General features: G+C 35.9%; 1 protein-coding gene across 1 annotated transcript; it reads right to left on the bottom strand.

The window, feature by feature from the left end:
- Positions 1–1,800: 1,800 nt before the first annotated feature.
- rhobtb1 (Rho related BTB domain containing 1) lies at positions 1,801–25,906 on the bottom strand. Its single transcript, XM_073828646.1, has 10 exons — positions 25,690–25,906; positions 23,513–23,708; positions 23,173–23,276; positions 15,668–15,853; positions 14,593–15,551; positions 14,393–14,511; positions 10,733–10,883; positions 10,082–10,170; positions 8,371–8,476; positions 1,801–6,425 (listed from the first exon to the last, which is right to left on the bottom strand). The coding sequence occupies exons 2-10, from the start codon at positions 23,690–23,692 to the stop codon at positions 6,256–6,258; spliced, it is 2,064 nt and encodes a 687-aa protein (XP_073684747.1). The 5' UTR covers positions 23,693–23,708; positions 25,690–25,906; the 3' UTR covers positions 1,801–6,255.
- Between the last annotated feature and the right edge of the window lie 260 nt (positions 25,907–26,166).

Here is a 26,166-nt window from a genome sequence, read left to right as displayed (position 1 = left end):
ACTGGAACCATGTCCTGTGGTCTGATGAGACTGTAACATAAACTTGTTTGGCTCAGATGGTGTCCAGCATGTGTGACGATGCCCTGGTGAGGAGTACCAAGAAAATTGTATCTTGCCTACAGTCAAGCATGGTGGTGGTAGCATCATGGTCTGTGGCTGCATGAGTGCTGCTGGTACTGGGGAGCTGCAGTTCATTGAGGGAAACATGGATTCCATTATGTACTGTACATTCTGAAGCAGAACATGATGCCTCAGTTTTCCAACATGATAATGACCCCAAACACACCACATCCCAGCAACAACCTGTGCAGCTCTGGTCAATTCTATGCACAGGATGATTAAGGCAGTGCCAGATAACAATGGTGCTGATACATTGCTGGTATTGACACTTTGTTCACTTAGGGTGTACTCACTTTTTTTTGCCAGCTATTTTGACAATAATGGCTGTGTGCTGAGTTATTTCCAGAGGGCAGTTGACTACTCTCTAAAATATATCCAAGTTTCATTTCTATAGTATTGTCCCTTAAGAAGATGGGGGTAAATTTAATTTTGTCTTCAGGGATGTAAGTATCTTCTGTAGCCTCTGAAGGTCAGTACTAAATGAAAAAAAATATGATATTTAGGCAAAATAAGAGAAATCCAGATCTCCATTCTGTTCAAAAGTTTTCAGTTGAATTATTCAGGACAAACAAGGGACTCATGAACAACTATCACTAAACAAAAAAACACAGCTATGGATCATTCAGGTAAAAACACAGTATTAAGAATCAAGGGGATGTAAACTTTTGAACAGGGTCATTTTTATAAATGTACTTACTCTCAGGCCATCCAAGATGTTGATGAGTTTATTTCTTCATCAGAACAATTCTGGAGAAATGCAGCATTATATCACTTGCTCACCAGTGGATCCTCTGCAGTGAATGGGTGCCGTCAGAATGAGGGTCCAAACAGCTAATAAAAACATCACAATAATCCTGTAGTATTCCACACGACTCCAATCCACCAGTCAATGTTTTGTGAAGTGCAAAGCTGTGTGTTTGTAAGAAACAAGTCCATCATTAAAGTGTTTTAGAGGGCACATATCATGAAAATCTGACTTTTTTTGCATTTAAGTGCTATAAACAGGTCCCCGGTGAATCTACCAACCCAGAAAATTTGAAAAAGGTATTTCTCTACAAGCATGTGAAAAAACAATCCGCTCAGATTTCACTCCCCCCCAGGATCTTATTATAATATTATTTACTGTATATTACACTGCTGCCACACAGATCAAATATAAACATACAATTTCTTTCCCAGCTGTTTACCTGCACAGACATAACCGACTGTTTTTGTAACTCGTGTGTTTTTAACATTAACATTTAACATTAACTGTATTTGACAGTTTAAGTGCAATAAGACATGAAAGAGAACTTAGTTTAGCACTCACATGCCGTGTTACAGCTGCTTTCTGTGTGTGTGCTTCGGATGTGTGTGCTCAGAAAACCCTATATCAGAAGTTTCAACTGCTATGGTTTTAAAACGCATGATTTCAGCGCAATAAACATGATAATCAAAACCAAACAGATGCTTTTTTGGCAGAGTATCTGAGGTACGAGCTATAAAGACAGTCCAACTCTGGTTCCGCTCAAAATAGTCATTTTCAAAATTATATAATAAATGATCGGTGAGGTATTTTGAGCTGAAACTTCACCTACACATTCTGGGGACACCAGAGACTTATATTACATATTGTAAGAAAGATTGCATTGAATTAAAACAATGTAATTGTACTAGAAAAATCAATTACTCAATACCAAGTAAAATCAATAATTTATTCAACAATTTTCCATTCTTTTTAAAAATAAATTAATGAAATACATAAATAAACAAACAACCAACATTAAAGATAATGACCAGCAAGATCAAAGGCATTTAGACAGCAAGAACCAAATGAACCAGCCATTTGGTTTTCAGCAGCTAACAATAGTTAACAACAATTTTCGCCAAATACCACCGAAAAAGAACAATCATGGTATCTTATGCATGTGATCATCTATATATTGCTTTGGTAAACTAAAGATAATCTACACTATAATGACTAAACACTATTATTATTTTCTTCAAGTATGAACGTTCCTCCTTTATTAATAGGCAGTTGCTTTATTCCTCTAGGACATGTCGGCACCGACCCTGTGTTTCGTTACGTAAAACCCTTCACCGTCTTTAAGAGTGTGCACACGCCAACACATAAAGCCGCAGTACATTCTTTACCTGTAATATCCTACCATGAAACATTTACATACATTAATTATTCATTATAGGACACAGCTGAGGAAATCGTTTAAGCTTTCACAACTATGACAATCTTTGATGTGTAAATAAAGTTACAATCCACTACAGTACATATGCAACTTCTAGCACAACAATGGTGGAATTGATGTATTATATGTACTATATGTGAGTAGTGGTTACATTTTTATTCTTATTGTTTATTTATTTTTTTGTTAAGGTTTGCCCTGAACTAAGCCGTGTTTCAAAGCCCTTCTAATTATAAGTGAATGTGTAGTTTGTCAGTAAAGGCTAACATTATGCTACAACACATGGAAGAGACTAGAAAAGTAATGTGTAACTGGTAGTTGGAAGTGATTTAGTTTATCTGCTCCTGATTTTTTTTTTCTTTTCCATCTGGACAGAGCTGGATCATTTCTATTATGCAGTATGTATATGAAGTTTTCTTCATGTTTAATATTGGATAAGACATTTTTAAAGACACCATTAAAAAACTTTACATTTTCTTTGATCATAATATCACAATTAGGACAATTTCTCATAATTTCAGTTACTAAATTCTAAAATTAAATCTGACAATTTATTAAGAAAGAAATGTTTTCTTATTTAAATTTTTATTGGGAACGTTGTTTTAATTTCATGTCAGTTTTGGTTTTTGATGTGTCCTCTATTTTTTTGTAAATTCCCTTTATGAAAGCCAGTTGACATCATCCTGCAGGAAGTGGCATCATTTTGGCTAGCAAACAAAAATGCAAACATTAGTACAGAAAAACGAATTGGTAAGCGATGATGAATTGTTATTTTCTGTGGTATTTTGTTGGTTAGTTGGTTTGTCACCCTCTTACAGAAAAGAAAAACTGCCTGAAAATAAGCACTAACTATGGAAGTCCGTTTTTGCCACTGAATAAATTTTTTTTAAAAGGCAATTGTGACAATTTATCTCACAATTTTCACATTTTTCTCACATTTGCGAGTTTACTTCTTACAATTTTGACTTTTTTTTTTTAATTGTGAGATATAAACTTGCAATTGCAAGTAATAAAGTCAGAACTGTGGGATATAAATTCAAAATTCCGACTTTTTTTCGTAGAATTGTTTATATCTCAATTCTGACTAAAACTCGCAGTTGTAGGTTTAGATCACGCAATTTTGATAAAAAAGAACTGTGAATTTATATCTCACAATTCTGACTTAATGTCTCAGTATTTAGTTTATATCTTGCTATTACGACTTTTGTCTATAGAATTCTGAGAAATAAAGTCAGAATTGTGGGATATAAACTCACAATTTTTACTTTTTTTCTTGAATTATTTATATCTCGCAATTCTGACTTTATAACTCGCAACTGTAAGTTTATATAACTCAATTCTGATAAAAAAAGACAGAATTGCGAGTTTATATCTCACAATTTTGACTTCATGTCTCAGAATTTAGTTTATATCTCGCAATTATGACTTTTTTCTATAGAATTCTGAGAAATAAAGTCAGAATTGTGGGATATAAACTCACAATTTTTACTTTTTTTCTTGAACTATTTACATCTCGCAATTCTGACTTTATAACTCGCAACTGTAAGTTTATATAACTCAATTCTGATAAAAAAAGACAGAATTGCGAGTTTATATCTCACAATTTTGACTTCATGTCTCAGAATTTAGTTTATATCTAGCAATTATGACTTTTTTCTATAGAATTCTGAGAAATAAAGTCAGAATTGTGGGATATAAACTCACAATTTTTACTTTTTTTCTTGAATTATTTATATCTCGCAATTCTGACTTTATAACTCGCAACTGTAAGTTTATATAACTCAATTCTGATAAAAAAAAGACAGAATTGCGAGTATATATCTCACAATTTTGACTTCATGTCTCAGAATTTAGTTTATATCTCGCAATTATGACTTTTTTCTATAGAATTCTGAGAAATAAAGTCAGAATTGTGGGATATAAACTCACAATTTTAACTTTTTTTTCTTGAACTATTTACATCTCGCAATTCTGACTTTATAACTCGCAATTGTAAGTTTATATCTCACAATTTTGACTTCATGTCTCAGAATTTAGTTTATATCTCGCAATTATGACTTTTTTCTAAAGATTTTGAGATATAAACTCGCAATTGCAAATAATAAAATCAGAATTTTGAGAAATAAAGTCAGAATTGTGGGATATAAACACAATTTTGACTTTTTTTTCCTAGAATTGTTTATATCTTGCAATTCTGACTATAACTCGCAGTTGTAAGTTTATATCACACAATTTTGATTAAAAAGAATTGCGAGTTTATCTCACAATTCTGACTTCACGTCTCAGAATGTAGTTTACATCTCGCAATTCAGATTTTTCCTCAAAATTGTGAGATATAAACTCGCAATTGCAAGTCAGAATTGTGGGATATAAACTCTCAATTCTGACCTTTTTTCTTAGAATTATTTGTATCTCACAACTCTGACTTTATAACTCACAATTGCAAGTTTATATTTCACAATTCTGAGAAAAAAAGTCAGAATTGTGAGATAAAAAGGCGCAATAAGCTTTTTTATTTTTTATTTTTTATCGTCCCCCTCCTAAAGAAATAAAAAAATAACCTGCTTGAAAATAAGCGCTAACTATGGAAGTCACAATTCTCACTTTTTTTGTGGGATAAAAACTCGCACTTCTGACTTTTTTTTAGTTGCAGAATTTAGTTTATATCTCGCAATTCTGACTTCATGTCTCAGAATTTAGTTTATATCTCACAGTTCTGACTTTTTTCTCAAAATTTTGAGAAATAAACTCGCAATTGCAAATAATAATGTCAGAATTTTGAGAAATAAAGTCAGAATTGTGGGATATACACTCACAATTCTGACGTTTTTTCTTAGAATTATTTATATCTCGCAATGCTGATAAAAAAGACTGATTTGCGAGTTCATATCTCATAATTCTGACTTTTTTCTCACAATTGCGAGTTTATATCTCACAACGTTTTTTCTTTTTTTTTTGCTTCCAAAGGTAACTTTAACATAACAAAAAATATTTTTTGAAGTTGCAAATAGAACAAAGATTATTAGATTAAGTTTTACAAGAAAATTTTTTTTTTCAATTAAAGTTTTTGTAATTATGTTCATTTTTAGGAATTTAGACACAAATGTAAAGAGGACCGCAAAACTTTTGCAAGAATTCACAGGGGAACACAAAACTTTGAAATACATTTTCTTCCTATTTTTTACCACTGTGACTCTTTACCACTGTAACTTTTTACCTGATTCATTTATGTTTGTGTAAATTATAAAGTTATAATTCATACAGAAAGTCTAGCATATCCCTTTATAGAAATGCAACCATGCATTTTTTGAGAAAAAAAAAAAGTTCCAAATGTACTGCGTAAAAGGAATGACCCAGCTACTGCGTTCCTGTCCCTGATGTTTATACACAGGGCTGAATGCTGTAAGCTTTTACAATCACAATGATCAAACTACATCCATTATATTACAATCTACAGAGAGCCCAAACCTCAAGTGCTCTTAACTTTTGGTCTCAAGTTGTCCAATAAACAGGCTTACCACATTACCCCAAATATGCCTGAATGCAGAATAGTACAATGCAAATCAATGCATGTGCTCAGAATTAGCGGCATAATGAGATTCCACTTAGATGATTTCACTGAACAGTTTAAAAGGTGTTAATGCAAATATACAGTATATAGCACCTAAGTGAAAAAGGAAAGACAAGAAAAAAATACTCCCTAATCCTCTTAGTGTTTTAAGATTCTTATGCTTCTAACACAGTCAGATCACAACCAAGTCCAACACAGCAGCTCGATTATTAAAACAAATAAGGAATAGGCCTGCGTCACCTCCGTAGATTCGATGGCCAGCATTGATTGGACTTTGACATTGTGCTTCAAACCGAATGCTCATTTAGAGTGGCCTGTTTTCGTCTTAGCAAAATAGAAAAAAAAGGAAAATAAGAGCTTTAAAAATAAAACGAGGGTACAGACTCAAGCAACAGCAGGGGACGTGCTCCAGAAACACCAGCGCCATCGCGAGTGATGTTTATTCAACACCACATCCTCCTTCTCTCTCTCCTTCTTCACCCGCTGATAGTGATCTTCCTCTTTCAGATACCAGACCGGAGGCCAGCGGTGCTTCTCAAAATATTCCTGGTTTTCTGCTCACATTACAACACAAGTCCAGAAAGATATCAAGGGTGAATGATATACAATAGAGCTCATGAAGCAAAAATGTGTTCTCTTAAAGGAACAGTTCACATAAAATTAAATATTCGGTCATATATATATATATATATATATATATATATATATATATATATATATATATATATATATACAGTCAAGCCCGAAATTATTCATACCCCTGGCAAATTCTATTCAACCAGCAGGTTGCTTCTCCCAAAAGATAATAAGACGATGTACAAGAGGCATCATTGTGGAAAAAAAATATTTCTCAGTTTTTATTTACATTTGAACAAAAAGCTGTCACAGTCTATGGGAAAATCCAAAGTTCTATACCATTCCAAATAGTCCACGCTGTTCTAAAGCATCCTAATTACCCTGATTCATTGGGAACAGCTGTTTTAATCAACTCATCAGGTGAAAAACAGAAGCTCTCTGCTGTTGGTTTGTGGACAGTCATAGCTAAGACAAAGGAGCTCACTGAGGACCTGCGGCTGCGCATCGTGGCTGCTCACAAGTCAGGAAAGGGCTATAAGACCATATCTAAATGTTTTGAAGTTCCAGTGGCTACAGTGCAAAGTATTGTTAAAAAATACAAGAAGTTCCGCACTGTGAAAAATCTCAGAGGACGTGGTCGGAAGTCAAAAGTGACACCTGTGCTGGCCGGGAGGATGGTGAGAGAGGTAAAAAAGAATCCAAGGATCACCACCAAGGCCATCCTGATGAATCTGGGCTCTGCTGGTGGCAACATCTCAAGCCAGACAGTCCAACGGACACTGCACACCACTGGGTTCCACGGATGCAGACCAAGGAGGACACCACTTCTCCAGATAAGGCACACAAAAGCCCGCTTGGCCTTTGCAAATGCTTATCTGGACAAAGAAGAAGACTTCTGGTCTTCTGTTTTATGGTCAGATGAAACAAAAAATTGAATTGTTTGGCCACAATGATATATATAGCCTTCATTTGGCGTAAAAAAGGAGAAGCCCTTCAACCCATGCCCACTGTCAAACATGGTGGTGGGAACCTAATGTTTTGGGTTTTTTTTTTCAGCTGGTGGATCAGGGAACCTATACACAGTAAACGGCACCATGAAAAAGGAGCAATACATCAAAATTCTCAACAACAACATCAGGCAGTCTGCAGAGAAACTTGGCCTTGGGCACCAAAAGCAAAAGTGGTGAAGAAATGGTTAGCAGACAAAAACATTAATGTTTGCAGTGGCCCAGCCAGAGTCCTGGCTTAAATCCAATCTGTGGAGGGAGCTAAAGATCAGGGTCAATGGCAAGGAGACCCTCCAATTTGAAAGAGTTGGAGCTCATCGCCAAAGATGAATGGGCAAAAATACCAGTGGAGACATGCAAAAAGCTGGTCAGCAATTATAGGAAGCGTTTGATTGCTGTAATAGCCAATAAAGGCTTTTCTATTGATTATTGAGAAGGGTATGAATAATTTTGGACATGCCACTTTTTGTTCAAATGTAAATAAAAGATAAGTAATAATTTTTTCCACAATGATGCATCTTGTACATCGTCTTATTATCTTTTGGGAGAAGCCTGTGTCATTTCTAATCAAAAAAACAAAACAAAAAAAAACATGCTGGTTGAATAAAAGTAACTTTAAGTCAGAATTTGCCAGGGTTATGAATAATTTCGGGCTTGACTGTATATATTTATGTAGTTTTATTAACTTGTATTTATTTGTTATTTATTCATTTATTAACAATAATAAATAACAGCATATGGATTTAGTGGATTACATTTTGGGTGAACTGTCTCTTTAAAAGAACACTCATATGTACTCAGCATAGCTATGTAATTAAACAAAGTTTTTAAAATGTTATTACAGGTTCTTTAAATCATCCATTTCCAATGGTGACAGTTTGCATCTGTTTCATAATTGTTCAGGAAGTGCTCTAACCTGTTGATTTCGACTTGATCTCTTTCCGGTAATTGGCACATATCCTGTTGTAATGGGTGCAGATGTGGTGTAAACACCAGGCAGCAAGTTGATTAGCATTATGGAACTGTCATCAAAACAAGAGAATAAAAAACAAGACGTTAACGTTTGTATGTATTTAGTCTAAATATTGGAATATGATCACTGTAAACAAAGGCTGTCATCTTGTATTCTCAAATGATATTTGTATTTTACTAGCTACTGTCAAATCTTTGAAGGTTGTTGTACAGTAGGCTCAAAGCAAGAGGCTTATAACACTCAGGGTTGCTCCAAGAAAACCAAAACTGCAATAGGTTTATTGTAAGTAGCTTTGTATAAAAGCATCAGATAAGCTGCATTTTATAATTACAGTCATGCCAGATATTTAGAGATAATGGTATTGCTTCTGTTTAATATCTAACGTGTTACTCATCTGGAAAATCATGACTGATTTTATTGTAGATACACTGGATGTTGAGGAAACATCCATTGTTTTTGAATGCTCTTTAAATCATTGAGCCTGGTTCTGTTTGTTTACAGTACTCTGTACTGTACTGTAAGTGTAGCCTATGTGTTAAAAATAATTGTTAATATCTATTTTCATTTCATGAGGCTACACTACACTAGTCATTTTATCATCAGAATTGAAAAAAGACATACAGTTGATGTCAAAAGTTTACATACACCTTGCAGAATTTGTGAAATGTAAATTATTTTATCAAAATAAGAAGGATCATGCAAAATGCATGTTATTTTTTATTTTGTACTGACCTGAATACGATATTTTACATAAAAGACGTTTACATATAATCCACAAGAGAAAACAGTAGTTGAATTTATATAAACGACCCTGTTCAAAAGTTTACATACACTGATTCTTAATAGTATGTTGTTACCTGAATGATCCACAGCTGTGTTTTTTTGTTTAGTGATAGTTGTTCACTAGTCCCTTGTTCTTGAGTCCCACAAATTCTTTGGTTTTTCAACATTTTGTGTATTTGAAATCCATCTTTTCACACTGACGGACTCATATGCAACTATTACAGAAGGTTCAAATGCTCACTGACGCTCTAAAAGTAACCACAATGTATAAAGAGCGGGGGGTGAAAACTTTTGAACAGAATGAACATATGTACATTTTTCTTATTTTGCCTAAATATCATATTTTTTTCATTTAGTACTGCCCTTCAGAAGCTACAGAAGATACTTACCTGTTTCCCAGAAGGCAAATAAGTTAAATCTACCCTGATCTTCAAATTCAAACGTTTTCACCCCGGGCTCTTAATGCATTGTTTTCTTCTGGAGCATCAGTGAGCGATTGAACCTTCTTTAATAGTTGCATATGAGTCCCTGAGTTGTCCTCAGTGTGAAAGGATGGATCACAAAATCATACAGTCATTGTTGGAAAAGGGTTCAAATACACAAAGATGCTGAAAAGCCAAAGAATTTGTGGGACCTGAAGGATTTTTCTGAAGAACAGTGGGCAGTTCAGGAAGAATTCAACTATTACTTTCTCTTGTGGACGTATATGTGAACATCTTTTATGTGAAATATCTTCTTCAGGTCAGAACTAAATGAAAAATAACATGCATTTTCTACGATCCCTCTTATTTTGGTAAAAAAATAACATTTTGCAGATTCTGCAAGGAGTTGCTGTTCAATTATCTATTTTAATAATACAAGATAGATTTACCTGAGCAAGCTCTAGATAGGTGAGTACCTCTCCATCGATATCCTGTCCATCTTTAGATGCTTTTACTAACTCGCTCACAGCGTATTGCTCTGAGGAGAGAAAACATCTGTTAAACAGAAGGCACATTTAGATTTCTCAATTAAACATGAAAATTCTGAAGTAGAAAGACTCAAACAATATTCTCCAGTAATCTTACTTAAAACTTCCAAAACAAATTTAAGTGCATTTTAAGCAAAGTTATTTACACAGACTAATATTTCATGATGCTTTGCTACTCTAGCAGACTGTAAATAAACTGACGCACAAAAACAGAAACTCTTTTTTCCTCAGGGGCGGCGCAGGCTACGCAAAACCTGAGGTAAATAGCTGCATCTGGAGTCACAGATAAATTTCAGCCTGTCACCACCACGTCATTAGATGACGTCCGTCGGACAGATTGTAGTGTGTGCCACACAAAGCTCCGCGGAGACGTTCTCTTTTATTTGGCACCTTGACATCGCTCGTTGCTAGGCAACACAGAATGAAAGGGCTAAAAGGCCCGTTTGCTTTAGATTCGAGGTGGCCGAGCGGCTCTGCCCTGTGCTTGAGGAACGCGAGTGTTGTTTTGTGTGTCATTCGGAGCGTGTGGCGGGGCGTTGGCAGAGAGCTCACCTGTCAGGGCGATGAGCCGTGGAAGGCACAGTCTGTTGGCCAGGGCGATTAGCTCCATTGGGTCAAGGTCTGCCATGGGCGACAGCTGATTGGTGTAGAGATACTCCAGCACTGCCTGCATACATACCCTGCTGGTGTTGGGGAATGAGACCTGGCAACACACATGTGCGGACGTCATTATTCTTCAAACAATCAATTTTGTCAATTCCATCTGGTGCCGCTAAGTCAGCGTGAAATAGCGTTTACAACCCATTTACTTCTCAAATGTGACAATTCGGAGGGAAATAGGAAATCGGTGGGGTAAAATGTAGAACAAGACTTGATTTTATCCTCGGGGAATTGATTTCGTGGGCAGCTCTACATGACAGGTTGTTGCAGAGGTTGAAAAATAAAAGGACTTGTTAAGATCTATCAAAGAGGAAAATTGGTTAAGAAGCAGAGCAAGTTATAAGTTGCACAAAAAACCTGTTGTAGCCTGCAGATGTTACCCCAAAGATTTTTTTTACTAAGTATAAACCAATTTGTCAGGTTGATTTTGTCAGACTACTGTACAAAACATTTTGACCTCAATAAAGCCAGGTGATATAGGAGTAGTTGACAAATAGGCAGTAAAAAATGCTTATTTTGCAAAAGAAGTCACTATCTTCGTCAATTCTTTCATTGTTTTTTTAAACATTTTTTACTGAACTGTACCATAAATTTGTCATATGGTGTGACACAGCAAAATTAGGAAAAAAAAACTCTCAGTAATATATAAATAGCATGAGAGAGATTTATCTTCATTGTTGGACATTTGTTTTCATATAGTGTTATTTATTTAATATGAAATCTGTGGTTCTTTTATGTGTGTCATACCATAGGACATTACATTACACCATAGGACATTATGTCACTAAATTACAGAAATGGTAGTTATTAAAGTATTTCTATTTAATTTTGAACATGTCAAAGGAGAAAGAAAGTTTAATTTTGATACAAATAATATTAACATGCTGTTTAAACAACTTGAACAAAAATATAATGATGAAAATAAGTACAAAAATAAGTATATGGCTAATCTTTTTAAGGCATCATTTTGATTTTATCTAATTTCTGCATCGTTCTCTTAGAATCTCCTCCCTTCTGGTTAATTTTCTGTCTATATTAGGCATTCAGAAATATATGGGTGAAAAAAATGATTGCCATTTACTAAAACAGACGCTTGTATGGTTATGCCGGAGGAATTTATTAACATTTTTATGCTTTTCTTTTTCATTTATAAAAGTTGTAATTTATTGAACCATGCTTGAGACAGTCACACCATAGGACACATGACCATAGGGATAGAGATTTGGCTCAAAAAAAATAAATAAATAAATAAATAACACTGCAGCTTCTATAACAACAGGTTCATGTAGGACAAAGAAATGCTGAACAATTTACTGCATTTTAAATAACGACAATATTAATTATATTAATTTTTATCTTGTGGGATAGTAAAATTGCCATGTCCCGTCAACAACCCATAGACAAAGTTGTTTCTTGGTAAACATAATATAATACACACATTACCGGTCAAAAGTTTAGTCAAAAGTCAAATAATCTTTTTTTAAGCCTCTTAATGGCTGCATTTATATGATTAAAATACAGTAAAACAATAAGAAACAATAAAGGCATTTAAAATGTAACAAAAGATTTGTATTTCCAATAAATGTTGTTCACTAAACTTTCCATTCATAAAAAATCCTGAAATAAATATCATGGTTTCCACATAAATATTAAGCATCAATTATTAATTAAGCAATAACTGAGCATCAAATCAGCATATTAAAGCAATTGAGACTGGAGTAATGGCTGCTAAATATTCAACTTTGCATCAGAAAAAAATCTAATTTAAAATATATATTTAAAAAGAAAACAATTTTAATTTCTAATGATATTTCATAATATAACAGTTTTTACTGTATTTTAAATCTTGGTGACTTATTTTAAAATCATTGACAAAAAAAAAACATTATAAAAAATTAAAATAATAATTCTGAACTTTTAGGTTTTACCAATAATGTATATTATATTGTTGTTGTTATTACATTTTTTAAAATGATTTATGGAGTTATTTTTTAAGGAAGTTATTATTTTTTTTTTAAGTTCTTTTTTTTTGGAATAACATAACATGTACCGATAAATTAATACTTAATAAGATAAGTAATGTGTATTAAAAATGTAAATAGGGCACATTGTGATTTCATGTTTGCTTTCATAGGATTTATAGGTGATTACAAAAGAAATGTAAAACTTAAATTATTAACCAGTACAGATTTTAATTCAACCATTAAAACACATTGTGTATTTGACTCTGGTCAGCTGACCTCTGTTGTCGGGACTATTTAGTCTTTAATCCCTATGAAACTGACGGCCGGCCGGCTCACCAGCAGTCCAGCATTACTAAGCACATTTGGGCAGAACACGCAGATAGATGCTGCTACGTAACTCATTACATAACACTCTTCAAGGGCAAGCACATTAGACTGCCGTGTTTTGCCGGGCTAGTCTAACCACTCCAAAAGAGAGTGCAAGAAACAGAGGCATGCTCTTACGGATTTCAGCAAGCAAGCTGTGGACTTCTGAAAGTAGGACGTTGTCTAAAATAAAGCTGTCCCAATTGTTATACTGGCATGAAATGTCAGAGCACAAAGTCAAAAAAAATAAAAAAGACCGGCCATCATGTATTGAGTCCCTTGTGCAAAGATTAGCCGTAGAGGAAAACAGATCACCGTCTCTGAATGACGTCTGCTTTTCCTCCTTCGGGAGGAAACTCGGTCTGCTTTATTCCACCTGTTAAGGAGGAAATTAATGAATGGTGCCACAGATGAAAGCATCTATTTGGACAGTGGAAACAGGATTAAGTGTGCATGTGGCAGCCGTGAAACGAGCAAAAAGCATGTTTGCTTCAAACAGCAGGAAGTAGCTGTATTGATTGTGCATCTCAGCTCATTAATTATAAATTATGCACGTAAATAGCTATAAATTGAAAGGTCTATGTTGGTAACTGTACTATAAGGGTATTATCATTAATAAAAACTTTTTTATTAAAAAGACAAAAACTAAAAATATATATATATTTTTATATTTTAATATAAAAAAAACAATATTTAACAATATAAATGTGCGCTAAAATATATACAAAAACTCTATAAATCTCAATATAGGGAAAATGGCTTTTGGAAACTAATGGAATCTTGAAACAAAATAAAATAAAAACACTTTCCCAAATCTCCACACGAACAATTGAAAATCAATGCAAAACAAAATACAAATGTCATAACCCTGCTATATTGTGAATAAAATGTCTTGTGAGACAAACATAATGCACTCCAAACAGGTCAGGAGAGCTGAGAGATCATTCATCTCTGCAGAAATAGATTTTCAAAACGTCACCAGGACTAGACTATTTTAGTTATTCAAGAATTTGATGCAATTTGTTGGCAAGCCAGTGTCTGTAAAATGTGTCAGTGTGCATCTATTTGAGAATGTAAGCGCATGTAAATGTCTGCGTGGTGTGACCTTGTACCATCTGCTTGAGAACTGGCAGACTCATTAATGCTTAGGACGAAATAAAGATGTTCTGTAGACTTGTCAGTGCCCTAACTGGAGCTCATTAAACATTGTTTTCACACTCACGTCGTCATTTGCACTCTCCATGAACGATCCCCCAAATAAGGCAGCCATCCAGTCACAGCTAGAGATCAGCAGTGGTTTGTGGGCATTAATGGTGCCGTCATCCAACCTGAACACCACATCTGCAAAGAGAGTCCAAAACACCATGAGAAACAGCATTTTACGAAAATAAGACAAAGATCAAAGACAAAGTTCCTCAATACCTGTGAAGTTATTCTTAGCAAGACACTCTTTGATTCGGTTGGCCTTTCTCACATGGAACGCTTTTGTGATTTCTTGATTCATGAAGCCCTCATTGTTCATGATGTTCTCCACCATCATCCTAAGATCAAACACTTCTAAGATCTCTGCGATCTGGGCGATCTTCATCAGGTCCTTCTCCTTCTCATCCAACTCACCAGTGTAGAGGAAGCGTAGGACAGCGCTGAACGGTCCATGGTGGATGGAATGATCCATCTTGACGACAGTCATAAGAGCTGGCGAACCCGTGACCGGATTGATCACGTTCTCTTTGTGGATGCTGTGGAAGGCCTTGCTCCAAGAGGCCAGGGACAGCTTGGTGCGCCGGTGCATCCCACTGAAGCTCATCATCTTGAGGGTTCCGTCACTCTTGGAAGCCCTGAGCGAGCAAGGAGAAAGATTAGGGAGAACGGTGACGTCCTCTTCCGTGTCCAGGCTTAACGTGCGCATCAGTTGATCCCGGCCGTGACGCTCAGTTACCACCAAGCACTGGGACTCGTCTGAGAAGTCCATATGAAAGAGGTCAAAGAATTTGGAGGATGAGGTAGACAGGTAGATCCTGTGGGCAAACAAGTGGATGTGTTCCTGAATGACGAACATAACATCAGCGCACAAGGGGCTCTCAAGAAGCTGCCTCGGGCCATCACGGTTTTTGGCAGGGCACTCTGGGATCTTAATAAGTGGCGGAGGAGCTTTGGGTGGCAAAAATGGTGCCTGCAACAGTGGCTTTTGGACCTTCCTCAGGTGGGACTTCCAGAATTGTAGGTGGCGCCTAGAGATGAGGGCAGCTCGGATGGCATTATCAAATATATCCTTGATGCCAAACTGATCGAAAACGCTTGTCTCGTAGTATGGGATGCCGAGCTCTTTGGCGACCTCTCTTCCACTCTCTGGAGGCAAAATATCTCCAGGTTTAATGGGCCTGTGAGAGACAAATAAATACAATCAGATTCTAAGAATTCTGCAAGGGAATTATAAAGGAATACCCAAGTTCCAACTTCTTGGATTCAGTAGAACAAGGGCTTCAGTTACAAGTACCTTGATAATGGTCGCCTAGCTCGATTGACTGCCTCCAGGTCAGCGTAGCGCAAGTCCAGCTGGCAGCCGACCAGGATGACAGGTGTGCGTGGACAGAAGTGCTTGATCTCGAGGTACCACATTGTTTTAACATGGTGTAGGGAGTTGGGATTGGCGATGGAAAAGCAGAGAACCACGACGTCAGACCTTCGAAAGTGAAAGTTGAGAAGTAAATCGAGTAACTAATGAAAACAACACAGGGCAAGACACCACGTAACACGCATGCTAATGGGATTTTAAACCAAGAGTGTTGAATGTGACAGGTGCCAAGCAGTATCCGTAGCAAAACAACAGTTCTTCAGTGTTTGGTGGACATGCAAAACCTCAATCTCAATGCCAGACTGACATTGACCCGTTGACAGCACGCAAAAAGATTGCCTTTAGTTTACACACGTCTGATGCCGGAGATCACTTCGAACTCTTTCGGCAATGCTTTTTTTTTTTGGCTGTCTCTGTGAGGACTAGAACAAACATGATCAACGAAGCAGACGAAACAAAAGCACAAAGAGGATGACATGCAGACATTCTGGCGCACCTTCCTGTAGCAAGATTAGTACAAAGTCTATCCTGGGGAGGGGGGCAACACCTGTCACCACACGAGTAAGTGAATAATGTACGATCACCCGTTTGCCATTGTCCACAAAAGAAATCGTGCATTTCTTGCTGACTGGGCAGGCAAAGGTCTCAGCTACCACACCACACAGTTGGCAATGCAGAGAATTAAGGAGATGCTAGCAGGCTTGAGGACTTACAGCGTCTCTCTTATGTTTCACAGGCTTGCATAAAGATCATAGGAGCCCTAAAAACAAAAAGAGGCACAGAACAATGCTACATAATAGTTTGCCTTTGTAGTCAACAACAGTTCAGGGAAATCTGTCTGAAGGAGAACGACATTACCGCCAGAGTCTATAATGACAGTCCAAAGGGACAGTAAACCAGAGTCTGATATCAAATAGCTTTTGAGCTTTTGAAGTTAAAGGTATCTGAATGTTTTGATATGGCACTGCATGGTCTCAATAATTGCTAGGCTAAAGCCTATTCTGTCCTCAATAATGGTTTTGCTGAAAACTAAACATCTCAGGTCAAAATGGGGCTCTTGGCCAATCACCCTAGTGCTCTAGAGAAAAGCCTGTTTGATGGTAAGCCAGAATCAATGCACTTCTGGTAAAACATACAGCACTTATTTTGGCTTCAGAATTTTTTGGCGAGCCAGCCTGGAGACAATTGCCCTTCCGATAACTAAACAATACTTCGCCTAAATGAAAACAAATCAGCATATAAACAGTAATTAGCTTTATTAACCTTACATCAACCCAGTGATTAGAACACTCAACATGCCATTAATTAATTGCTGCATCCACGCAAAAAGGTTCTTGTCTCCTTTAGGTAAACTCACATAGACTGATTGCGATAAAGGTTGTGTTTTCCCACCGTCAACAATGTCAGCTAATTGCCCAGATTTATGACGTCTCTTTTGCAGAGCTGTTTCTTCTCATTCATCACTAAATGAATCAGTCACTCTCAGCAAGGGCTGGGAGATATGTGAGTGATAGTGATAGAGATGTTGCTATTGTGTTGCATGTCTATTATTGAGCAAGACTGCAAACTGCTTCAAGCGTAAAAATATACGTTCTACAGTCCCAAAAAAGTCAAGATGAGGAATATCTTGTTAATCAGGGGTGTTTGTTGGGACGCTTCAAGTGAAGTTGTTGTATACTTTTTTGTTTGGCTATTTAACTCAAATTTAAAATGTAGTCTTTTTATTTAAATGAGAACCCCGGGTAAGACTTTTATGACTTAATATAATATAAATGATGTCTCTTACTGAACTATATAATAAAAAAAACAATGAAAGATTTACGTTATTCAAAAAATCCACCATTTTGTACATATTTAGGACTATGGTGATGCCATTATTTTGATGACGTCAAACGTTTGTACTTTTGGTTGGGCTACTTGTGCTACCTGTTGCTATTTTTACCGCAACACAACTTACAATACACAACTCTAAAAAAAAGATTAAAATACTGATACAATGCCACATTGTGCGGCTTTTGTTTGTAAATTTCAATCGAAGGGCAACAAGAAAAGCGATGTAAGTCTTCATGCTTTCCTAGCGATAAGAAGAGGAGAAAAGAATAGGAAGATGCCTGTAGATGAATAAAACTTCCTAAAGACCCTCGTCTTTCTTCACTCCACTTTAGTCCTGATGCCTTTTAGGCTTTTGGGCAGAGACAAGAAACGCTAGATGTCATCCTGGCAGGATGTAAACATGCCGACGTTTGTCATGGTGCCGCAGCTACTGAAGGTGTTTCTCAGCGTTGATTTTGTTTGATATCAATGGTACAGCATTTGTTTTAGGTTTACACTTTTATCCATGGTCACCTGTAAGCTCTTTCAGTAGCTGTGGTCATCGTATCAGTATTTTATTTTATGAATTGTGTTGTGGTAAAAATAGCAACGGGTAGAGCCTAACTGCAGCCATTTCAAGTCATCGAAATAATGGCTCCCCCATAGTCCAAAAAATATATAAAACGATGTGGATTTTTTAAATAACGTAAATCTTTCATGGGTTTTCTACTACATATTTTAACAAGAGACATCATTTATGTTATATTAAGTCTTAATAACAAAGATAATTTACTCATTTACTCACCCACATGTCATTTCAAACATGTATGTTCACCAAAACTGTTTGGTTGCCACCATTCTTCAAAATATATTCTTTTGTGTACCACAGACAAACAGGTTTGGAACAATGTGAGAGTAAGAAAATAATGACAAAATTTCATCTTGGGGTAAACTATCCCTTTAAATGTTACAGAATGTTTAAAGATTTATCATTTGTCATGAATAAATGATATATTTTGGTCTGCGTCCAAAAAAGTTCCACATATAAATAGAAAGTAATTAAATCAGATGAAACAGCATTTATTTATAAATTATTCAATGCAGTGTATTATCCAAAAATAGAAATTACCACATGGTTATTTATTATTATAAACCATTTTTTCATTGACTGTCCCAACCATTTTTTCATTCACTGTAAAATCAATAAATATAGAAATAATAATCTGTTTGGTAAGTACAGTTTTAGAGAAGTGGAGTACCTTAGAATTTCGTTCCTGTAAAATTATGGGTTACTCCTAAAGACACACGTTAGTGATGCGCGGGTCGTCTCATAACCCGCGGCCCCCAATGTATGTTGCGTGCAATTCCCTATAGCCTATATTACATATTTGGGAATATCTATTTTCATATTTTATTAAGTTCTTTAATAAGGTTATCAACACGTCACGTCACGAAAGCGCCAAGCAGCTCCCGCTGCCAGCCACAAGCGCATCAAGCGAACGCTCATTCGGCTCTGCAGGCCTGGTGCTATGCGTATTTAAATCTCCTCTGATGCGCATTATCCTGCATTAGCCAAAATCATGTCAGTCAACCACATCCAGTCATATGTGAATGAATGTAAATATTCGCTATAAACACACAATAAAGACAGCAATGATGTAGTCAGGACTGTGGCGCCGGCTTGCTTTGAAATGTATTTGGTGATTGCGCCCGCTGCGTCTCCTGCACCCTAGTCATTTTAAACAGTACATAATAACGAAAACAATATCTTACAAATAAAAAGAAGCAGATTTTCATGATCAGAACTTCCTTAAACCAGTGAACCTTTAAACCTTTCAGTCCAAGGATCCAGTAAACGAATGCGTTCAAATAGAAAGTTCAAAACGATATTCATAAATGAAGCATAGGCTATTTACCCACATTTCTTCCGGCACCACTAACGTTACATCACTGATTATCTTGTTATTAATATGATTTGATTTATGGTTCATATTCATAATCGTACAGTATTGTTGCCAGTTTAAAGGGCGAAAAGCACTTTCGGTTTTCATTTGCATTACAATGCATAGTAAGTCTATTTAATTGTCGTGGGTGCGGTGCGGGGCGGGGCGGGTTGTAAAAATAGACACAGTACTGCGGGGCGGGCTGGGGCGGGCCAAATAATTTCATAATTGCGGGACCCGCGGGTTGAAAAAAACCCCGACCCGCGCATCACTAACACACGTCGAAGCCCTGAGTAAGACGCCTAGCGAACATCTAGAGGTCATCCTTTGAGTCCGAGCCAAGCTTTATGACTCCGAACCTCAGTGCCCTGGTTTTATTTTTAGGATGCAATAAAGCAGTGAGAACTAAAAATATAATTCTATTGAACATGACTGGCCCAAAGTCAGGGAGCAAGCCATGCTCTCCAGGCAACAAGTCAGGTGTATCTGATTGAAATTGTCTAGTGTATCTGAACTGGGACTGGTCTAGCGTTAAATCACAAAATATTCTCTCTCATAGGATAAATATGCAGATAACTAGTCTTAGGTTTCTAAAATCTCCCTTCAGACTGTCAGAGGGATGAATCAGGTCATACATATGCTGTCAAACACCATCTGTTAAACTCCAAAAGAACATAAGAACTGAACACTACAGGAATATAATTTCTTCTAACAAGGATTCTTGGAGTGTATCTTATTCCCCTCCCTAGCTGGTGTGAATCATAACATGAATTTGGATGCTAACAATCTATTAAGCACTGGAAAACCGATGACTAAATTACCTTTGACAAGACAAGGTCACTCAATAAAATGTAACTGGTAACAAAAACATCGCTGTATAACAAGCCACAAGCGATATTCTTCTGGTATTATTTCTGGCCACATTAAGGAAATATAATTAACAGCTGATGCTCTTTTTTAAAGGAGCATTCTGGGAATTTCTAGGCAGCAAAGTTTCAGAGCACTTTAATTACTCTAATTCACTGGAGAGTGCACTACTAGTGAAGTAGGGAGTGGATTGAGACACAGCCTACGTTTTAAACATTATTAATCAAGATGTTTCCACCATGTCTTTCTAAAATAATAATAATAATAATAATAATAAATAACACCAAGCAAACCCTATCAGTAAAAACTGACCGGTAATTGTTTTATTTTCAGTTAAACATAACATGACCCTGAATGAAATAGCGATAACATGAGCATGAACATAACATAATTGATGTTAATTATGTTACCGCCACTACAAACTCATACCAGCATGAGAATGTTTTGTTTATTTGTTAAAAGAAAGCATAAAAGCAGTGAGCATGTGATGAACGCAAAGAAAGGCCTCATTAAACAAGTGCTTGACACAAAATGGCCATGAGTTAACATAACAGTGTTCAGCTGTCATGTTCGGCACGCATTCAGTTGCAAATAGCTCAGTGTCTGATGTCAGAGCGAATGATGAAAGCATCTGATGGCAGGATGCTTCCGGTCTTTCTGTTCAGTAAAGTGGTGGCACTTGTGAACTGAAGAAGCGATTAAGATTTTCTCCGGTAATTTGTTGAGATATTAACCAGAGAGCACTGTGAAATGTTCTCATGCATACCCTTATATTTTTGTTATTTTCAACATCGTAGTTTAATCTGAGTCACACTGATTGCTATAATAAATAAATTCATACAAGGCAACCTAATGTAGTTAATATCACTGGAAAAGGAATTAAAGGCATAGTTCACCCAAAAGACTTCCGGTTCATTAGCCGCTAAAGGAAAATAACAAGAAGAATAACAACATGCACTAAATGGTAAAACTGTTTTTACTGCAAACCAGTGTGTTCATAATTAGGATAATACATTAAAATAATATGGTAAGACACACCAATTTGCAACATCAAGCAGCAAAATAAAAATAGCTTGACGCCGAAGAGACCGGAAGCTGGATCCATAAAATTTACAAATGGCCGCACCCAGTCTTATGGGAAAAATAAGGTGGATATATATTTATTTTTAGAGGGACACAAAAGAAGATGTTTAGAATAATGTTCACGCTGCTCTTTACTATATAATGAAAGTGAATGGTGACCAACAAAATATAATTAAAATCAATACAACTAGTCATGATTGGTCATCTGACACACAAGAAAGGTCTGTGTACTTTGTGTTCAACTGTTTTTTAAATACTAAAAGCTGAAAAATTAGAAAACGGCACATTTTTCATTTCTCAATTTTTCAGAAAAACAAGAATTCAACTTAAAAATGGATAAACTGCTTGAAAATGTAATATATTATTATTAAATGACCAATCATTAAAAAAGGGCCATTTTATGCCCTCCCTCTTATGGATATTAAATTTGAAATTAAATATCCAAGTTATTTGTTAAATTTCTGCCCTTGAATTTAAAAATGAAATTCAAGTTTCAACATTTTCTTCAATATTTTCTTTATTGAGTTTTACATTTACAATTATAATCAATACCCTTCCCCCCACCCCCAAGAAACACGGCATTACAAAAAAAATACGCCACATAATCTTGAGTCAAAAAAAAAAAAAATCCAGAATTGACAGTGAAGGAATAAAGTGTCCCATATTTGTTCAGTCCAAGTTTCAGCATTTTCTTAAACAAAAATGCATTTTCTTTTATCTGCTTTCAGTATTAAAAAAAAAATAATAAATGTCATGTACATGGACCATACAATATATTATTATTGAATGACCAATCATTGAAAAGGGCCATTTTATGCCCTCCCCCTTGTGGAAATTAAATTTTAAATTAAATATTCAAGTTATTTAACCATTTACTACCCTTGAATTTAAAAATGAAACTCAAGTTTCATCATTTTTTTAAACAAAAATTTAATTTACTTACTTTTCTGCTTTCAGTATTAAATAAAATGAATAAACGTAATGTACATGGACCATACAAGGACATATATAGACCAAGAAGCATTAAGTTTGAATACTATATAATTGAATATTGATTTTTTTGAACAACTTCATACATATACACATCAAATTGTATTGTATGGCTTATAATTTTTTTAGTTTTAGTTTGTATTTTGTCCTTTTTTAGCTTCCATTATATGGAAAAATAGCAGCATGAACATTCTGCTACACTTCTCTTTTTTTCTTACGGGTTTCGTGTGACAAAAAGGTGAATTAATAACCACATTTGTGACCCTGGATCGCAAAACAAGTGGAATAAATAAGCTTTCTATTGATGTATTGTTTGTTAGGACAGGACAATATTTGGTTGAGATACAACTATTTGAAAATCTGCAATCTGAGGATGCAAAAAAATCGAAATATTGAGAAAGCTGCCTTTAAGTTGTCCAAATTAAGTTCTTAGCAATGCATATTACTAATCAAAAATTAACTTTTGCTATATTTTATGGTAGGAAATGTACAAAATATTTTCATGGAACATGACCTTTACTTATTATCCTAATGATTTTTGGCATAAAATAAAAATCTATCATTTTGACCCATGCAATGTATTGTGTATTGTTGGCTATTGCTACAAATATAACCGTGCTACTTATGACTGGTTTTGTGGTCCAAGGTCACATTTTCATTTTTGGAGGAACTATTCTTTTAAGCTTGCCCCACTATTACACAGAAAGTGCAAATCAAACAGTCTATTCATACCTCCCATAGGCGAAGCGTCTGTCTTTGTGATGGTCTCCAAAGGTGTCCCATAGCCGGAGGGACACGCTTACGTCATCCACAACGTCTCTGGAACGTTCTAAGACCTATGAAGAGTCATAACATTAATTCGGCTTTTAAAGTAGCACCCCTGCCCTAGAGCAAAGAAGACCACAGGCGTATTTGATCTTTTTCTGTAATCTGTTTCCCCTCCGCCGGCTGAAATTTAAATGAATCCTGACGGGAAAACAAATCTGGGTATCATGCGCTCATTATCTCCAGCCATGGGCCTGACGTAATGCTGTGATAAAGGCAAGGTAAATTTAATTGAGAGAAGATTTACCTCTTGACAGACTCTGTACTGGTCAATGGCCCAGACGGTGGGTACATGGGTGGCCAACAGTTGGTACTGGGTTAGGGTAGTGTTGCAGGCCCGGGCACAAATAAGGCGAGTCTTCCCCACAGCATTGTCTCCAACAACAACACACTTGATGGTCTCTACGTTGGGTCTTTCGTAGTCCATATTTCACTTGAGTACCCTGTGACAAAAGAAATTATTGGACAAGAATTCATACATACTGATTAGAGGAGGGATTTCATTTCAGATCTATTAGGAAGCTGCACAGAGCGATGACCTTGCTGTGGGTCAATGAAACCTCAATATAATACAGGACTTCTTGTTTTCACATTCCTAAAATAGTTGCCCTATATTATAGCCACATCTTGTTCCTGCTGACCTGGACAAAACCCAACCCATATGACTTTAATGTTCGCTGCAGAGTGTATGACTGCAAAAACAATAGATAAATAAGTCAATAAAAATACAATGCAAAGTGAGTTTTAAAATAGTTATATAGGTACATTTTTAGCAATAGCCAACAATACACTGTATGGGTCAGGGTCTTTTATGCCAAAAATCATTAGGATATTAAGTAAAGATCATGTTCCATGAAGAAATTTTGTAAATTTTCCTACTATAAATATATCACAATTTAATTTTTGATTAGTAATATGCATTGCTAAGAACTTCATTTGGACAACTTTAAAGGCGATTTTCTCTATATTTAGATTTTTTTGCACCCTCAGATTCCAGATTTTCAAATATTTGTATCTCAGCCAAATATTGTCCTATCCTAACAAACCATACATCAATGGAAAGCTTATTTATCATCTTTCACATAATGTATAAATCTCAATTTCAAAAAAATGGACCCATATGGCTGGTTTTGTAGTCTAGGGTGACATATAATCATATAATAATAAAAGTAAAGGTCATCCGTGTGATTTTATTACTTATTATTAAAACCGTACAATTATTTCCCACATCTTACCTCCAAGGGGACATTTTATTACATAATACAATATTAAATTACTGATATGGCCTTTAATCTCTCCAATTAGTGAAACAACTGGAGAGACGCAAATAAAGGGCATTATGCAAAATGCAGCATCATCTCTAGTTTTCACCTTCACACTTCAATACATCTTCCACATGATCTTTTTTTAAAGGCGAGGTGTAAAAAACAAACAGCACAGTGAGACCATCATTTCTAAACTTCAATCTGAACATAATCATGATGTTATTCAGCATATGCCAGCTGTATGTAAAATTGTGAATTAAACACCCAAGTAAGGAAAGGCATCCATTCATGCACCTCTATTCATAACATTATTAGACTCAAGGCAGTCTATAACTAACACACAGTCTTATCCACTCATCTTTTATGTTGAAATATCTTTATACACAGTGTAATGCTAGATTAATTGGCATTTTAGGCTCCGTTCCAATGTAACCTAAAGTCTAGGACATTAGCTGGAATCAGCTCAAATAGTGATAAAAAAAGACAGACAGAAACAAACAAACAAAAACTCACTAAAATTGGAAAATTGCTGTCTTAAATGTTTTCAACCAAAGGTTAAGTGCACTTTTTCCAACCTACTTTTTTTTCTAATTACAGAAGCCGAGTTAAAGCTAAGTTGAAAGTCAGCCACTCATAACATCAAGTAGACATGGACGGTAGGAATAAGTCATAACATAAGTATTTTATTTAGAACACGTAAACATGGAGTGTCTGAAGTTTGAACTTGCAGCACAGTCACTAAATCAGAGATATGACGATGCATAAGTCATATAAATTAGAATGTAAATAGACATTTATGCACACAGTAAAAGCAATGCATGCAGGTGCATCCAAGGCATCAACTAACCGTTAAAATTTATTTAGGTAATTTAGATGCTACCACAGCAGAAGCAGATAGCTCTAAAATGCAAACAGCAAGGTATGAACTTGCACAGCAATAGTTTTTACCTCAGCTATAATGCATTGAGAATCCTGGCTTCACAGAATGTAATCTGGGGAAATAATTTAATTCTAAACAGTATTACAATTTACTTGTATATAAAAAACGACGTTGTCTCTTAAGAAGTTATCAGCTGTCCTACAAGGGTGCATGATGAATTACATGAGGACGCCATCCTGCAAACAAAAGCCGTCACACAGTGGACACAAGAATACGTACCGTGTCTTTGTGAGGTGTGTGTTTATTGTTGTCAGAAGTCAGTTCAGTATACAGTGACTGCAGCTTGCTGATGTTATGAAAGAAACCAACGCTCGTCGCTAGCTGGGCAAATGCTGCAAAACCATCTCCTAACCGCCACTACGTCCCCGTCTGAGAGCAAAGAAAAAGTTAATTCCTATATATCTGCAAGCGTCCAGACTGATACATATGCGGGGATAGTGTGTCCTTCCCGTTCGCGAAGCTCTTTGAGAGAATCATCATCTGTCGCGAGTCAGATGCGGCTTCCATTGTGACGTCATAGAGCCGCTGCTATTAATAGAACGCGCGTACGATTTCATTCAGGAAAACAAGGTGCCTCATATGTGCTGCGCCTGCGAGCCAAAGAAGAGCATCAGCCAGCGTCTTGGAAGCATATTCTCAGTCGAACCCGAAGCGAAACGCGTTCATTTAAAACGGGCAAACGTCTTAAAGATGTCT

The sequence above is a fragment of the Garra rufa genome, chromosome 22, assembly GCF_049309525.1.
Source record: "Garra rufa chromosome 22, GarRuf1.0, whole genome shotgun sequence".
Taxonomy (NCBI): domain Eukaryota; kingdom Metazoa; phylum Chordata; class Actinopteri; order Cypriniformes; family Cyprinidae; genus Garra; species Garra rufa.
Note: the sequence above shows the minus strand (reverse complement) of the source record. Positions and strands in the feature narration are given on the sequence as shown.

What these genes read in the sequence shown, in the direction of transcription:
- rhobtb1 (XM_073828646.1), bottom strand. Translation starts at nt 23,692, where the DNA reads ATGGACTACGAAAGACCCAACGTAGAGACCATCAAGTGTGTTGTTGTT. An exon ending in AGACGCTTCGCCTATGGGAG is followed by an intron (nt 15,854 to 23,172) that starts GTATGAATAGAC and finishes TCACTTTCGAAG; the next exon opens with GTCTGACGTCGTGGTTCTCT. An exon ending in GCTAGGCGACCATTATCAAG is followed by an intron (nt 15,552 to 15,667) that starts GTACTTGTAACT and finishes TGTCTCTCACAG; the next exon opens with GCCCATTAAACCTGGAGATA.